The sequence below is a fragment of the Notothenia coriiceps genome, unplaced genomic scaffold, assembly GCF_000735185.1.
Source record: "Notothenia coriiceps isolate Sejong01 unplaced genomic scaffold, NC01 NC01_scaffold00037246, whole genome shotgun sequence".
Taxonomy (NCBI): domain Eukaryota; kingdom Metazoa; phylum Chordata; class Actinopteri; order Perciformes; family Nototheniidae; genus Notothenia; species Notothenia coriiceps.
In genome coordinates, this window is record NW_011369947.1 from 14,084,871 (window position 1) to 14,101,301 (window position 16,431).

At 37.4% G+C, this 16,431-nt stretch overlaps 3 protein-coding genes across 7 annotated transcripts in view; 2 read left to right on the forward strand and 1 right to left on the reverse strand.

Moving 5' to 3' along the window:
* Positions 1-1,094: 1,094 nt before the first annotated feature.
* On the forward strand, positions 1,095-5,212 carry LOC104965862 (platelet endothelial cell adhesion molecule-like). Of its 2 annotated transcripts, none has more exons than XM_010794894.1 (12): positions 1,095-1,153; positions 1,665-1,700; positions 1,899-2,162; positions 2,514-2,819; positions 3,236-3,493; positions 3,603-3,839; positions 4,129-4,248; positions 4,342-4,357; positions 4,459-4,556; positions 4,818-4,874; positions 4,977-5,036; positions 5,127-5,212. In XM_010794894.1, the coding sequence occupies exons 1-12, from the start codon at positions 1,117-1,119 to the stop codon at positions 5,132-5,134; spliced, it is 1,497 nt and encodes a 498-aa protein (XP_010793196.1). In that variant the 5' UTR covers positions 1,095-1,116; the 3' UTR covers positions 5,135-5,212. The 2 variants fall into 2 exon arrangements, with proteins under 2 accessions (XP_010793196.1, XP_010793197.1); XM_010794895.1 differs by having other exon boundaries at positions 4,132-4,248.
* A 4,649-nt stretch (positions 5,213-9,861) lies between these two features.
* On the forward strand, positions 9,862-14,618 carry LOC104965864 (signaling lymphocytic activation molecule). Of its 2 annotated transcripts, XM_010794900.1 has the most exons (7): positions 9,862-9,950; positions 11,350-11,652; positions 12,258-12,539; positions 12,633-12,761; positions 13,149-13,207; positions 13,349-13,405; positions 14,223-14,614. In XM_010794900.1, exons 1-7 carry the CDS (start codon positions 9,881-9,883, stop codon positions 14,298-14,300), a joined length of 978 nt encoding a protein of 325 aa, XP_010793202.1. In that variant the 5' UTR covers positions 9,862-9,880; the 3' UTR covers positions 14,301-14,614. The 2 variants fall into 2 exon arrangements, with proteins under 2 accessions (XP_010793202.1, XP_010793201.1); XM_010794899.1 differs by having other exon boundaries at positions 9,864-9,950; positions 12,258-12,761; positions 14,223-14,618.
* Positions 14,619-14,687: 69 nt separating this feature from the next.
* The window catches only part of LOC104965863 (uncharacterized), an 8,200-nt gene continuing 6,456 nt past the window's right edge, over positions 14,688-16,431 (reverse strand). For 2 of the 3 annotated variants that reach the window (XM_010794897.1, XM_010794898.1), the window contains exons 6-7: positions 15,476-15,573; positions 14,697-15,157 (exon numbers count right to left, since the gene is read on the reverse strand). In XM_010794897.1, coding sequence (XP_010793199.1) covers positions 15,140-15,157; positions 15,476-15,573 — 116 coding nt within the window. In that variant the 3' untranslated portion in view covers positions 14,697-15,139. Of the gene's footprint in view, positions 15,158-15,475; positions 15,574-16,431 lie in introns of all 3 variants that reach the window. The other variant, XR_800590.1, reaches the window with a different exon arrangement.

Below are 16,431 nucleotides of genomic sequence, written 5' to 3' on the forward strand. Positions count from 1 at the left end.
TGTGATGTAACGGTAAAACATGTCAGAATTCCTCCACGGGATACCATTGTCATTTTACATCACTCAACCCGCGAAATACACACACTCAGTACATAGCCTACTGTAGATAGACCCCGCAAATTTGCGGGCCAGGAATTCGCGGGCACAGCCAGCCGCACAGCCATGGGCACAGCTTACGTATGTGTGTGTGTGTGTGTGTGTGTGTGTGTGTGTGTGTGTGTGTGTGTGTCTGTGTGAGTGTGAGTCTGTGTGTTTCGCGGGTTGCTAAATGTTTTGTGTGTTTATGTTGACAAGGAGGTGTAATAACTGTGTGCTACACACAGTGTGCAGTCGATTTCATTTTCATCGCCGTTTGTAGTAGAGTTAGCAGGGTATTTTGTCTCAATTTCGTCCCAAAATTATTTTTTATCCTCCCTGACACTATTTTTTTCGGCCCCGGGACGATGGGACGTCCTTAAGCTCGAGCCCTGGATCCAGTGCAGTCATGCTTTGAGGCGACAGAAGGAATTTAGAGGTGCAAGAGCTGAGATGTGACCAAAAATGACTATGAGTCATCTGCCCTTGTTATTACTATAGTGATGAAGCAGTAGACACATCTAATATTAGAGGTTTACAGGATGGCTATTTTACCAAAAACTCCTGACTTTTGTCTTGTGTTTTTAGACTAATGCATGATAAATAATGAGAATTATAATTGCAATACAGGTCAGGTAAAAAATGAAAAGAGGTTAAATTATTCTGCAGTCGTCTCGATGAACCATCTAACTGTTGGCTTTAAATATATCTGCCTGTGAAACACAAGTATAATACTGCCATGCATTTTTACTGAGATATGAGTTGAGCAAAAATGACTATTTACTCTGTCTTTTTAAAGTGGTATCTTGAGAGTGAAGTTAAAATGTATCTGCATGGCATGAGCATGAAGTAGTCATGCCAACGTAAAACAGGAAGGAAAGAGAGACTAGTTATTCTTAGGAAATGTGTAAAATACCAATGAGCTCATGTTGAGATCAGATCAGATTTCCTCCCACAGTGCTCTGTTAGTCTTCCTCAATTTGTTTCAAGTGTTAAAGTGGACGTATGTGTAAGAGACAGAGAGTCAGTGTTGATGTGAAGATGGGACACACTTTGCTCTGCGTGCTGGGGTTATTCTGTGAGTATATCACTGACTTTTGTATTTAGAACAGAGTATCATTGTTTTGTCTAAAGATCAGCGGTTTTTAGCAACACCGTTTAGAGCCAAGGAATGTGTTAAATTGACTGTTTCATCAACCATGACCACTATATGTACTATATCTACTTTCAATGCAGGATATAGGACTGCGTTGTTATAATGTGGATTTAAAGCAATTTCTTAATATCTGCTTTTAATGTGTGATTAATATTGTTCGTTTTGTATTTTAAGTGTGTTGTTTTTAATTATTTATGATTTTTACCCTGTATATATTTAGAAAAGCTCTCAGCGATAAAGTGTAATTTCTAAAATATTATTATTTTTATTATTATTATCATCGATTAGCAACAGTGGTTGTATTTGCACACACTATCCAAACAAAGTTGCTATATGTGAATGTTAAGCTGTTTTCAAATGCTTTTGTTGATTCTCATTTTGACAGTTTGTCAGTTTATAAAAATGTCTGATGAATTATCGATCTTTATTTTAGTGCTGAACACACGTCTACAATGCTGTCACGCTGAAGGTGATTACACATTCTTCTCTTTTCTATTTGTCTCTCTATGAATCCTCGTTGATTGCATCATCTTTCGTGGTTTAGCCAATGACTAACAAATGTTTAGTGAAGAGTGTTAACTTACATTGTACATTTGTATGCCTCAAAGTAACCTTTTCCTCATCGTTGTTCTTCTAATTACATATTTATTATTGTGTTGAATTCTAGATGCTTTGACTCTAAAGACCAACTGGTCCACTTCATACACGGGGGAAACTGTTACGCTCGCATGTGACAAAAGTGACGGCCAAGACACTGACTGGAGTTACACCTTCACCAGGAATAATAATAAACTTGATTTCTGCAAAACAAAGAAGTCTTCTTGCTCCTTCAAGCTAATGAAAAACGACACAGGCCAATACCAGTGCAGTGTTTTTCAAACAAAGACACATTCTACAAACCAGAGTAATATAGTCAGTCTGACTGTATTAGGTGAGTCATCTGATGTCTTTTCTCTCTGAATACCAACTATAGCAATGCCCACTGTAGAAGTTAACTCCTTCGATGAGTATTCTGCAGAAGCAATAGTCCAGTAAGGGAAAACAACGGGCTAATGAGAACAGAGCTGCTTTAAAAAATATGGAAATGTACTAATTCATTATGTGTGACTCACGCAGTTTCTGAACACAATGAGAACAGAGATTTTGAGGACTGATTTACAGTTAAGCAGGTCACCAACTGTAATCAAACATAAGACAATTGAAGCTATTTTGATATTACCCTACTGTTCCATAGGTATGTTGTTTGTTTAAATGATTATTACATGTAATAATTCTCCAACAGATAATCCAAAACCTGCTCTCAACGTGTCTCGTTCATGGCTGAGTCCTGGAGCCTCCGTCACTCTGAACTGCAGTGTTACAGATTCAGCAGCAGGGTGGAGGTTTTACTGGTATAAGGCCGTCGCCAATCTGTCTATCAACTCCAACTACAGCTATGAGCTACTACCCGGCAAGAGCAATGGGACTGAAAACAATACCTACGTTGTTAATGGACAGACACACACAGCAGGGTATGTGTGCAGGGCTGGAAGAGGAAACCCTGTGCATTACTCTTGGTATAGCAAACCAAAGTTTGTCTGGTCTGGAGGTGAGAATGTTTCTTCATGTCCCTTATCTCTTCCTATCTGATGTTCCCATTAGGACACATCTTTAAATGCCTCCTTAATTACCATTTTAGATACACAAATCATTTTTAAATCAGGAATATGTGAATCTTTACTTATAGCAGGCATAACATGCTTTATTAAAAGTCACTTACTTTGTGTTCTGAACGCTGTAAGGTTGGTAGAAAAGAAATGGGAACAACTAGAAAGCCACAAATATAACTGATCTGTTCAAATCAAATATTGAATTTATATATTTTTGAACACTGACCATATTTGGACCTAAATGTGCAAAAGTTTGTAGTTTCCTCCTTCACAGAGTGCATCTACTCTAGGAGGCTGAATTCATGTTGAAAACATTCAGACGATAATTTCCAATTATTCTGTTTTTGTATTTCAGATTCTCATGCACCATCAGTCAAAGTGAGTCCTGACAGAGTGCAGCACTTTTCCTCAGAGCCTGTGTCACTGAGCTGTGAGGGGAACCAGTGGAGAGTGGTGAGGTTCACTAAAGCAGGCCATCTGTCAAACTGCTCTGACTGGGGCAGAAATAACGGATCCACATGGACCATCACTAATCTGACAAACAAAACAGCGGTGTACTGGTGTGAGTTTGCATCTGGTCAATTCAGCAATGCAGTCAACATTACTCTACAAAGTAAGTACATTTTTGTCACAATTCCCTAACTGGATTTATATTACAAATGTATAACCGAGTGTCTGTGATGATGATCTCTATAACTTGATATCCATTGACTGCTTTACAGGTGATATTATCCTGGTGAGCCCTGTCCATCCTGTGACTGAAGGAGATTCTGTTCATCTTAGTTGCAAAGTGAAGAACGGATCATTATCTTCTAATGTTTCTTTCTATCGAAATAATACTTTCCAAAAGTATACCAGGGCTGAGCTGAGGATCTCTGCGGTGTCAAAGTCAGACGAAGGCTTCTACATGTGTCGAGACGCAGAGAAAAAGTCAGCACAGAGTTGGTTGTCAGTAAAATGTGAGTATGATTACATTTGTCTCTTATGTGCTTCCTTTTCCATTAACTAGGTTGCCAAGAAAGACTTCCTTTCTACTTAGAAATAGCACTGGTTAGTGTGGTTATCTATGAATGTTCTGTATGTCTTCACATGTATACACTTGCATACATATGTGTTAGTTTGTAAAGTACATGCTTTAAATAGGGTGTATATATTAGGTGTTTATTTTCCGTTTTTATCATATATGTGAAACCCAGCTTTAAGCTCTGTTGAAGAAAAATTGAATCTATGAAAACTTTTTTTTTGTAGCAGCAGCCAGTCCTGAAAACATGAAGAGACCATGTACTCTGCTACTGATCATTGGGTTGGTTTGTGGGATTGTTGTGTTCATTCTCCTGCTGCTATTCTGTTACTGCATGAAGTCCAAAAGTGAGACATTTTCCTTTTGATATTTGATGGATCTGAAATTGTAGTGCGTCAGTTTCTAATACAAAGAACACCAATGTCTTCTTTTTTTTACAGATTCAAGCTTTGCAAGGTCGGTACTAGTCTTTTGAACTTGAAAGCAGTACTAATTTAAAATGTCTACTATATTGTTTACCATGTGTTATTTCAAAAAATATTTTACTTTATTCTTAGGACCACACTGTTTCAGAGAACCAATCAGGGCTTTGCTCCAGATCAAGTGGTTAATCTGAATGAAACTCAACCGCAGCTTCCTTCCTCTCATCTCCACGGTCAGCCTGACAAATAATCAAGATTAAGTTCTCATTTCATATGTTTGCCATTTGTAATGCTAATTTTCTGGTATAGGTGAAATGTCTAAGCTCTTTAATCAAAAGACAAAATCCTTAAAGCTGGAAAGTAGTTTACTCTTCTTACTATTAATAAAAGATGATAACATTATGGCTTTATGTTATGAAAATAGCTTTAATGCAATTTGGGTTACACATTTGAGTCTTTAAGTTAAGCTTTAATTTAAGCTATGTGTATTTCAGATCAATCCGGCGATGTCACTTACTCTTTGATTCACCTTAAAGACATTAGAAAGACCGGTGAGTACTCAAGATACAAGCAATAAATACGTATTTCTCCTATTTTTTAATCAGATAGATGTTATGCTGACAAACTACATTATTGTTTATTTCCATTCATAGAAAACTCCTCTGCTGCAGAAGAAACGGTTTATTCTGAAGTGAAACTAGACAAAGCTCCTGGTAATAATGTTATATGCACCTTCTTTATTTAAAAAACAAATACAATTTAAATAACCTTTTTTCTCTGCTTCCTCTCTTATTTCCCCCCAGGTCCTTGAAGACGTGTTTTTTGCTTATTTTGTATCAAATTAAAAATGTGTTTGTATTTTTAAAGTGGATTGATACTGCATGTTTGTAGTTGGAGTTTTTTTTTTATCATTTAAAATATTTGTCTTCAACTATTGTATGCAGCAATAAAAAATGTTTTCAGCAACAAGCCATGAGTCAAATTTGTATTAACGCTTCTATGTATCTAAAAAATGATTTTGTCCACATAGTTTTGTGGAGTACCAAGCAGCCGTAACAAAAACTAAAAGACATACACATTAAATAAAACCATAAAATAAATGTTTACTTCAGTTTCCAACTTTAACATTTTCATTACTTTCGCAAAGTTGAATGATTTTGCAGTTAGTATACAGGATATAAACCCACTTAACTGATAAACAGGACGTTAGGCAATACTTGAGCCGACAGATGTTAATCGAATTCGACCTAAGTAACAATAACTACACTTGAAGTATTTCCAAATATTTCATATTTATTTTTTGAGCTTTTCTTTTTTACGTGTTTGGTTTCTGGAGTTTTTTTTCTTGACAATATACTATAACACATTCATACACAGGACACAAAAGCCCAATATCTCCCCCCTCTGTTAACTGGGCATATGTCCGTCAGCTCAGTCTGTAGGGACTTGGCCTGGGAACCGTAGGGTCGCCGGTTCAACTCCCCAAACATACCTAAAATACGGAGTGTAGACTGGTCCTTTGAGAGGTCCCAGTCGCCTCCTGGGCACTGCCGTGGACAGATCTTTTTTTATGTTTTGTACCAGACCTTTCCAATAGGGGGCAGTGTGACCCTGACTTGAGCTGTGAACACTTCGTGCTGCTACTCAGGCATGTATTATTAAATGCACTAAAGCAGTGGTTCTCAACTGGTCAGGCCTCGGGACCCACTTTTTCTTTGTCAATAAATCGCGACCCGAAATTTTGAACCACTCAAATCTATTCAACAAAAAATCGTGCTGTAACATATACGCTTTTCAGCATACAATATTAATTAAATTAAAGTACAGTGCATCCCTTATATCCCTTCACAGAACTAAAGTATGCTTTAAAAAAAGTTTAATGAGAGGATGACTGTAACATGAATAGGCACAAGTGCTGAAAACCCAATCCCAGCAAGGGGGTCTGGGGGGATTCTCCCCCAGGATATTTTTAGTAATACTAACATATAAACTACGCATTCTGGTACACTCTGAGAAGAAAATAAATGAATGTATTACTACCCGACATATTAATAATATTTTATGCCATTGTTCTTTTTTCACTTTGTTCTGAAGCTGAACTTGCTGCTCCACACAGAGAGAAGAGTAAAGAGGAGACAGTCTGTGTGAATTACGTCATCAAACCGGGGGTCATATTTCATTATGTGTTCATTTTTATCTGATGTTGTACCCATGGATGTATAAAGAATAGTTCTACCGCAAAGTTATTCTCCGTGGGGACTTCCGGCAACAATCTTGATGCTGATTGGCCAGAAGACTCGAAAAAAACATCAGCAAAGATGTTTTATTGAGAATATGATCACTACTTCACAGAAGTTTTCAAAACCGTTTATGGTCTCCGGTACTTTCAGTCCAACACCTACTGCATGTACAGCATTAGAAAATCGGGCCTTCAAAATAAAAGTTTGACTTTTTTCAAAAAAAGAATGGGTTTTTTTTCCATTTTTTTTTCTTCTTTCAAACATCTGCGACCCACTCGAAACGGGTCCGGGACCCACTTTTGGGTTGCGACCCACCAGTTGAGGACCACTGCACTAAAGGTCCATATAACCAGGGGTGCACACAACTTTCTCAGTGAGGTACTCAGATGAGTACCTGGAGTCAGTGTTTGGTACTCCAACTTCCGGCTCCCTCAAAGTTCCCATGAAGCCCTCTGTATCGCGTCCGCTTCGCGTCGGGCCGAACCACGCCCCTTAGTTGTGATATAATGAGCATATACCACGGGCTGTCGTGAGCTATTGCTTAAATGCATCATTCCCTTTACAAACATGTCTTTTTTGCCTTACTTTGTGTTTTTTTACACTGATGTCACAGTTGTATTTTATGGGAAACACCCTGTGTGCATACATGCACATCAACACATCTTCTTTTCATATGTCATGAACAGTTGTTAGAAACAACATTTACAATACATATATTCAAACTTAAGTAAATTTCCCCTATCATGGAGGACAATAAACTCAATTATTTAAAAAAGATTTTAAAGATTTTCACATAGTAATATGCAGCAAAAATAAGTTTACTGTGGATCAAGCTGAGAGTATTTCCTACGCTTTGTCATGTCAGCAACATTATCAGCCACTTTTTGGTGCCCTCTAGTTCTGCTTTCAGTTCCTAAGATGGTCATGTTGGTCACAGTTCAATGCACACTTTGTTTAACTACTATCTTTATTTAACATTATGTAATAATAAGGTGCAAAAATGAAAATGGTCAACCTCGTTGTGGCACTAGAGGAAAATGTAGTCAAAATGTAGCAGATTGCCCCATTTCAGAATAATACATATGATTTGTTTTGGTTATCATTATTGATGTATTGTTGTGTTTATCAAGCTGGTAAAACTAATTTAAATTCCTTTATTTACTGCTGGGTAGAATGTGAAATCAATCCGGGTGTATCTACAGTTTTTTTTTATTGTTTATCATTAAGTTGTATGCAAAGTAACTAAATGTAGTAGAGTGAAAGTTCAATAATTACTGTACCCCTGAATTGTAGTGGCGTAGAAGTACAATGTAGCAGAAAATGGAAATGCTCAAGTAAAGTACAAGTACCTCAAAATGTTACTTAAGTACAGTACTTGAGTAAATGTACGTATTTACTTAACACCTCTGCTCAAAACTTATAGTTAGAAAAAAAGAAGTGACCGACATGTGTGGGCTAAATGCAATTGGAGATGTCATTGTAAAACGTTGTTCACATGTATACAAATGGTGTGAATTAATAGAGAAGTAACACAAGCAAGTGGTTGTGAACATCAGACACAGTTTTCCCTGGTGCTCTTTAGGTGGGCTGCATCATCAGCGCTTCTGTTTCCCCCTGTGAGTTTCACATCAGCCTTTTACCATAAAGTTCATAGGAAATCATGTTAGGTTGCAGAGCACAGACCACCTCTGCAGAAGCAACACTTTGTAAAGTGTAGTTTATTGTAAGGTGACAACGGCCACCAGTAATCTCTGCCGGAAGAGGTTATAGTTCCTGCTAACCAAGCCCTCATGACATCATCACTTTCCTTCCCAGCCAATCCATGGATTTTAAGTTTTTGAAATTAGTCTTTGCTACGTCTCACCCCGGATATTAAAAGGGCAATAAATGCATGACATACGTGTAAGCCTTTAGCTTTATTCTGGGAACTTACTTCCTGTGGTCACATGTGGTCGAGCTTCACACAAACTAGTGATGCGATAAGATCCATGCAGTCATGGGCTTTAGTCATGCGAGCACTGCTGCAAAACAATTCAGTTTTCTCTAACCATGTTCTGTGGAGAAATATAAAACTTGCAATGCAGTAAGAGAGTTTGTTGAAATACCAGCTTCTCAGGAGGCTAAAAGGTGGAGGGTTAGAGATTTTGATACCAATAAATGGTACTGGTCCTAAGTTCCAGTGGAAAAGCTCTATTGGTTTTCACAATGGTCTTATTTACAACAACAACAACAGCCTGCTTCGATGTCACCATCTTTTCCCCAACTCACAGTCAGACAGTAGCAGGCTTTACTACTTGCAAGGTAGCTATCTGAAGCTCAGCTAGGACAATACGGAAATTGTGCTCCTTTGGTCAGAAGGATCCCAAACAAAGGCCTCTCGATTCAACCCATTTATTTGCATCTTATCCGAAAGCATCCAATACAACATAAGGAGTATTTGTCCCCCCCTACTAGAGAAGGACAGGTTTTGTCATCTTCAAATGTCTTCTATCTCCTTATTGGAGCAGCTTCGTCTACCATCAGCATTCCGTAAAGCTCCTGCCCGCCACTCCCAAAACGTATTTAAATCTTCTCTGTTCTTTACAGATGCCACCTGTTGCAGTTTTCACTCAATTTAAGATTCTTGCCTCTAACAGGAACTGCTTTTTTGAACTTTTAAGTAAATGTAAAAGCTCACGCTATAACGAGACCATTGCTCTCTATTGCCTCTAGGCTGCCCACACCTTTTGTCATTGGTCTATGTGTTTGTTCTCTGTTCTGGCCCAGCAGTGGTGTTATACTCCCCACTTAAGACAAGACACCAGAGGTGTTACTGCTCCTCTATGCACTTCTCCTGTAGCACTGAACCTGTACTGAGTTGTTTTTGAAGACATTTACTTTTTGACACCTTGAACATATATCACCTCAGCATCTCCTCATCCATGCATCTGATAACAGGATGTGGTTGAGTTCTTCCTGCTCTGGGCAATAAAGATGTGAGCTTTAATCTTCATATTTGTATTTCTGATATAGCTGACTGCAGATATAATGTTTGTCCACTTGAGTGAGTTAAGGGTAGGAACAAAATAAAAAAATAGCAGATAGTCGATTGAGGCTATCTTGAACCTTAAACTCTTATTTTTTATAAACGTTCCAGTTGTTATCTTCTTGATATGTCTACTTTATCTTGCATTATATTTCAGGCCTGATAACTTTTTCTGCTTCTTTGTCGACAGAGAACTCCCCCACCCACCCACCCTCTTTTTTTTTTGAGAACTGTCACGGCGCAGTTTGATAGATGAGAAAAGGAAACAGACGTTGTTCCTCTCGCCACAAAGATGGTTGGTGGTTGCCAGAGCTGCTTCTTAACATACATTTCTGTGCTACTTCTTGGCTGCTTCCTCCATGGTACGTGCATCTCAGCTTTAAACTTTATAGATTTGTACTTTTATGGGGGACAATTTTGATGTACTCTGTGTTGTTCTTGCAATAAGGAAATTCGGATTTCAGAATTGACTGGACATGCGCATGTCATATTGGGAAATGGCATGTATTCATTTGGAGAAGACTATAGTCTTTGTTTCTTGTTTGTTTGCAACTGCAAGACGTTTTGAAAGCACCAGTTAGATATGGGGCCGAAAGAAACTGACTGGAACATCCATATTGAAGAAATAGATGGTTGAAAAAACATAATTTGCTCTCTCCTGAAATAACAAAGATATACATTTTTCATGGAGCTCAACATCTATCGAAAAATTTAAGCTTATAATGTCGTTTATAGGCAAACAGTTGTATCCGGTGGTTTTATTTTTAAATGTGCTTTGAGTCTTCTGGAACACTCTGTGTCAGCGAATTTTCTGGTGCAACTGCTTGGCTACAACAATCAAATCTTTACACGACGCAGGGATGGGTCATCCTCTCCGTTTTGCTGGTTCCTCTTTGTTGTGTTTTTTTACGAGTATTCATTAATTTGTTATAGCTATTAATTTACTTAAACAGTATATTTCGACGAATCGCAAGTCTTACAGTACCTGCTTCCATGCACAAAGCGGATTGGACCATCTCAGAATATTTGCAGAAGTTTGAAGTGTTACAAAAAAAGATCCTGTGTTTTCCGAGAACCCTTCACCACTAGCACTGACCGACAGTGATGCACAGTACAGGATAAAAGTAGCTTTCATTTTGTCACTGAGGTCAGAGTGTTTGGTTTGAGTCTCTTCTCAGAAATTAGGCCATGGTTACCTGGCCAGCTTTGATGACTGTTATTGTGCTAAAATGTTAAATGGGGAATAGTGTCAGCTGCGAACAATTGTTTTCTTATTTGGTACTTTCAATTTCCCTACTCTTCATCACATAACTACTACTGAGACATTTTCAGTGGCCAATCTACGGATATTCCCTTTTCTGAATGCCAAAACCGTTTGTCAATGCATTTCCAACAACTCATGACAATTGGAAATATGACTAATATAAGTATTTTCCGATCCTTCCCCTGTAATATAAAAAGTTAAGTCAGGTCAGTAAAAATAGTTGGTTAAGTCATAGTTAAAAATAACCAGGTTGACATGGAAATCGTTTTCTGACTCGTCGTATTATTAATTAAATCGGACATGCTATAGTTATTAAAAGCTATTTTAGATCATGTCGTGCATGATGGTATTGAACATGCTCTTTTTTCCTCTTACATTATGTTAGGAACATTACCTTACTGCTTCATGTTGCATACAAGGAGAACATAAAGAATACTAAGGCTTTCCTAATGTAGGGAAACTAATTTGACAGTCTGTTGTTTGCTTATGTGTTTCAGATGTGGAGGCCTCCAATCCTCAACGCGCAATCCATAAAAAAGTTGGAGACACTGTAGAGTTGTCATCAGGCTTCTCGACTGAAGGGGTCACCATGGCAGACTGGAAATATGATGGGTTAAAAATTGCAGGCGAAGACAGTGCATTAAAAAATACTCAATTTGATGGCAGATTAAAATTCAACCCATACAATTTAAATTTAACATTGGAAGGACTGACCCTCAAAGATTCTGGTAAATACAGTTTTATCTCAACAAAGGGAATAGTCCAACGCCCAACAGTCTTCATCACCCTGCATGTTCATGGTAAGTCGTTTCCAAGTAACCTATAATAAGAATTCCATAAATAATAATGAACACTATGATAATTAGTTTTTTTATTGAATAATTCCTTTAGAACACATGCCTTTATAATGGAAAAATATCAACTACTGTTCTTTATTTATTGCGCTTTCTACTCGTGACCTATTGAAACATTATATTATTAGAGATAATATTATTAGACAGACAGACTGTTAAATGTTGATGGTGTCTGATAATAAAACTATTATGTCAATATTATTGGATATAATGCTAGGCTTATACTGTACACATGTTTGCCTACTATATCAATAGTTGGTCTAAACTGCATTGTCCACACAAAGTATATCTTCTTTGTGGATATTCCTTTAATGCTTATTGCTGCTTGGTGTGTAATCATTGAACATGTCCACTGTCAGAAATCCCTTTGTTTACTTCTTGATGATAAAATAATAACCTGCTGAATAATTGTTTCTTTTAGTTCCAGAAAACTTTCTGACACTCTTTATTATTCGATTTAAACAAAATGGATGACTATATTTTGGATCTTTGGTTTGGAATAAAGGTTTGCAAAAATTGATTTTCTCTCTCCCCACCAATCGTCTCATTAGAGCCCATAACTAAGGAGCCCATGGTCAATTCCAGTTCCACCTGGCACACCTCGAACGCATCCTGTACAGTTCTGATGGAGTGCAGTGCAGCCACTACTGGCAATGTCACCTACCAGTGGACCGTGGGAACCGAAACCTTCAACGGCTCCAGGCTCCAGCACATCATCAGACAACAGGACGAAGACACCAAATTTAACTGCACAATTTCCAATGTTGTCAGTGAGATGTCGACCATCAAAACAGTGAGTTGCAGCAACACTACGTCCCAACATCCAGAAAGAGGTATGTGCAGAGAAGTGATTGTAGTTTATTGGTGTAGTTTGATGATATTTTATGATTTGAAGCTGGTGATTAAAATAACTGTCCATTTTACAGGGATAACAACACCATTTGTAGAAACAGGCTTCTTCTTTGCCCTGATTGTGGGAGCCGGAGGTTCTCTGCTGGTTGCCGTTATAGTTGGAGTAGCTGTGTGTGTTTATCGCCACAAACAAAGTCAAGCACGTAAGAAACGCTGCATTGAAGCAAATCTTAAAGCAAAGACAAACAGACTTAAAGACAGAGCAACTGCACTAAACTCCAGCATGCACTGACACAATATATATATTTCTTTTTGTATACACATTCAAACATATTCATTTGTACTTAAACCGATATATTCATGCACTTTAACTTTATCTGAATATTATGTATGAATGCTTGTTGTTTGTATGTTGTCTCCTGGGTGTTGTACGTCTCTTGTTGGAGTGGCTCTACTCATCATCTTATTGTAATCACATTAAAGGATTCTATATATTGAATAGTAATGTGTCTTTCATGTTGTTGTTTGTTATGATTCATGCATGATCATTTTTCTTATGCTTTGTTTCTTTCATTAAAACCTACCACCAGGCATTGACTCAAATGACCTCACAGTGTATGCTGATATTAATGATGTTGCAATCGAGGATGTAAGTATGCTCATGTATTTACTCTGCACAAACAATCTGTAACAATGAAATGCTCGTTTTTTGAAGGATCAAATGCATGTTTAACCCACTTTGCCCTCTATTTTTCTTATCTTTGTGTATTATGCACATTTAAACCTCCAGAAGCCGTGCTCACTGTATGAAACCATTGATAACAGAGGCAACAAGGTCCCACCGGGGGTAAGAGCAGAACTCAAAAATACACAATTGCACATTTCCTACTTCTAAGGACAAAACAATGGGAGTGATATGGTTCAATCTGGAAAATGTACCCTTATAGAATAACTATCATTTTCTTTCAGGCCAAGAACCCCTTAGCTAAAAGAGAGACTTAGCAGGGACTCCCTATTATGAAATGAAGCTTACACACTTAACTACAACGACATGTAGGGCTCGATGATTTATATTAATGCTGGGTCATGAATTCCGGTTGCTGACCATTTTTTTAATTTTTCAATACTGTGGGCAATCCCCCCAGGAGCAATTTGGGGTGAAGTGTCTCAGGGACACAACGACATGCTGACTGCAGTGGGGTTTGAACCTGTGCCTCCGAACACCAACGTGCTAGTCCACTGCGCCACGGCCTCCCTTACATTCATACACTGATGTGATGGTGTGCTGCCATATGAGCTGCCATCTGCTGTTAGAGGGTGGTGGAGCACCATTAAAGTCACATAATGACCTCCCTTATTTTAAACCTAACTGATCTGGAATCAGGACACTTTGGTTACTTTATGAATGCATAAAGTTAGTGTCAATTCATATTATTACATAACATTTGAACCAATCAGATACACTCATGGACTTGGTAATTTGTTAATGGTCTGCAACAGGAATTGATTTTACATGATGCATTAATTCCTGCACTGAATCCTAATAAGTAATGCATAAATAACCAGACTCTGAGTAAATGAACTACCCTCATTATAAAATGTTGTTTTAAAGAGATTTGCATCAACTATATTTGATTGTTTTCCTCCTTTTATCACCCATCTAGCCCAATACGGTGTACGACAAGATCCAGTTAAATCGCTTGAGGAATGAATCGGTGTCGCCCTATCAAGACATTTCCTAGAGGGTCATAGCATGATGATTATAGAAAATATCAGTAAATACAAAACGGACTACAAGAAGTTAATGTCATACTGTCTTTGGCCTTAAAGGGTTTTTTACTTTCCCTTTATCGCATTCAAAAACAACCTTTATTATATCTCAACTGCCAAATCTACAGGATCACATTTTATTCGATGAACAGTGTTGTAAAAATGTGTAAATACAGAGGTTATATTTTTTTGTAATATCCCATGTAAATCGTTTGTGCATTCATCCTGCCTCATTTTTTAAGCCTGCTGTGCAAATGTCTTCATATTAAATGACTATAATACGTTAAGATTATTGTCAATGTTTATTTCTAAGCATTTTGTGCAAGTGTGTTGCTTTATTCAACATTTGGTATGAATTGAACAACAATGCTAAACATGAATATAGGAAGCTTTTATCAATATTGTGCAGATGTTTGGTTCGGTGAATGATTAAACACAACAGTACAACGTTTGTACAAGAAAAAACAAAACATGCATTTAATTTAATTCAAATTGTTTGTATGCAGAATGTACTGGTGTTACTGAACACAGTCAGTGGTTAATAATAAACAAAAGTGCAAACATTTATCTTAAAAAACAATGTATTTTTGACCTTTAAAACCATAATTGCTTAAATAACACAATTATTATACATATACCGACATAATATGGATACAAATGTACACTTTTACAACAAAATGGTAGCAATTTCAAAAGTAAAAAAGTGTTTAACGGATACAAATAAAAATCACTTTCCCACACATTCATTTGAACCATTTGAACCACCACTCTATTTAGACTGTAGTTTTGGCATCTTGAGAAGTTGATGTTTTTATGCAGTTGTAGATTTCTTGTTTTGGGAAAAAGAGAGACGTGATGTTAACAAGCAGTAACAGAAACACAAAAGCAACCAGATCAAATGAATGAATATATCAGTGTCTAATCTGTTTTCATCCCCAAATGTCATCTTGCTCTAAAACCTCCAATTTTGGTGTGGTGCCACAAAATGTGTTATTTTAATCATTAATTGGTTCTATTTTATAGTTAGCTAAGTCTAAGCTTAGAAGAATTATGCAGTATTATGCTTTAATGCTGTAGATATATTTGTAAATGTAAAAGGGATTTTATAATTAAGAATTTCCCTCCAAACAAGATGTTTTCCTCTTACCTCTCCGATAGATACTAAACATAATGTCAGGAAAACTCCCAGGAGGTATCCCACAAAAAACAGCAACATATAATGATTCCTGTGCTTCGGCTTGTCATCTGTAAGAACAAGGGAAAGAGCAAAATAATATTATAATGAGTTTCTTAGAATCTGGCACACAAAAAATCTAAGCAAGTGTATTTGTCTAATTTCTACACAGAAAATGTCTCTACACTTGATATAAGACCTCTTAACTTAAGGAGTAACAATGCAGTGAGATATAGGCTTTTGTTTTTAGACAAAGCATCATGGAAACATCTTCTTTTTTACATTTGTATTAGATAATCCCCAACTAACATCAGAAAACAGAAAAATGTTGAGCATTTCTGGCTTATTTTGTAACACAACATTTCCTGATTTTTCAAAATACACTGAACAAAAATATAAATGCAACACTTTTGTTTTTGCTCGCATTTTTCATGAGATGAACTCAAAGATCTAAAACATTTTCTACATACACAAAATAACAATTACTCTCAAATATTGTTCACAAATCTGAAACAGTCTGTGATAGTGAGCGCTTCTCCTTTGCCGAGATAATCCATCCCACCTCACAGGTGTGGCATATCAAGATGCTGATTAGACAGCATGATTATTGCACAGGTGTGCCTTAGGCTGGCCACAATAAAAGGCCACTCTGAAACGTGCAGTTTTGCTTTATTGGGGGGGTCCGGGGGGGTCCGAAAACCAGTCAGTATCTGGTGTGAGGGTTAGGATTAGAGTTAGGATTAGGGTTAGGGTTAGGGTAATGTTGTGAATCGAGTGGCCCATGGTGGTGGTGGGGTTATGGTATGGGCAGGCGTATGTTATGGACGACGAACACAGGCCACTCGATTCACAACATTACCCTAACCCTAACCCTAACCCTAATCCTAACCCTCACACCAGATACTGACTGGTTTTCGGACCCCCCCAGA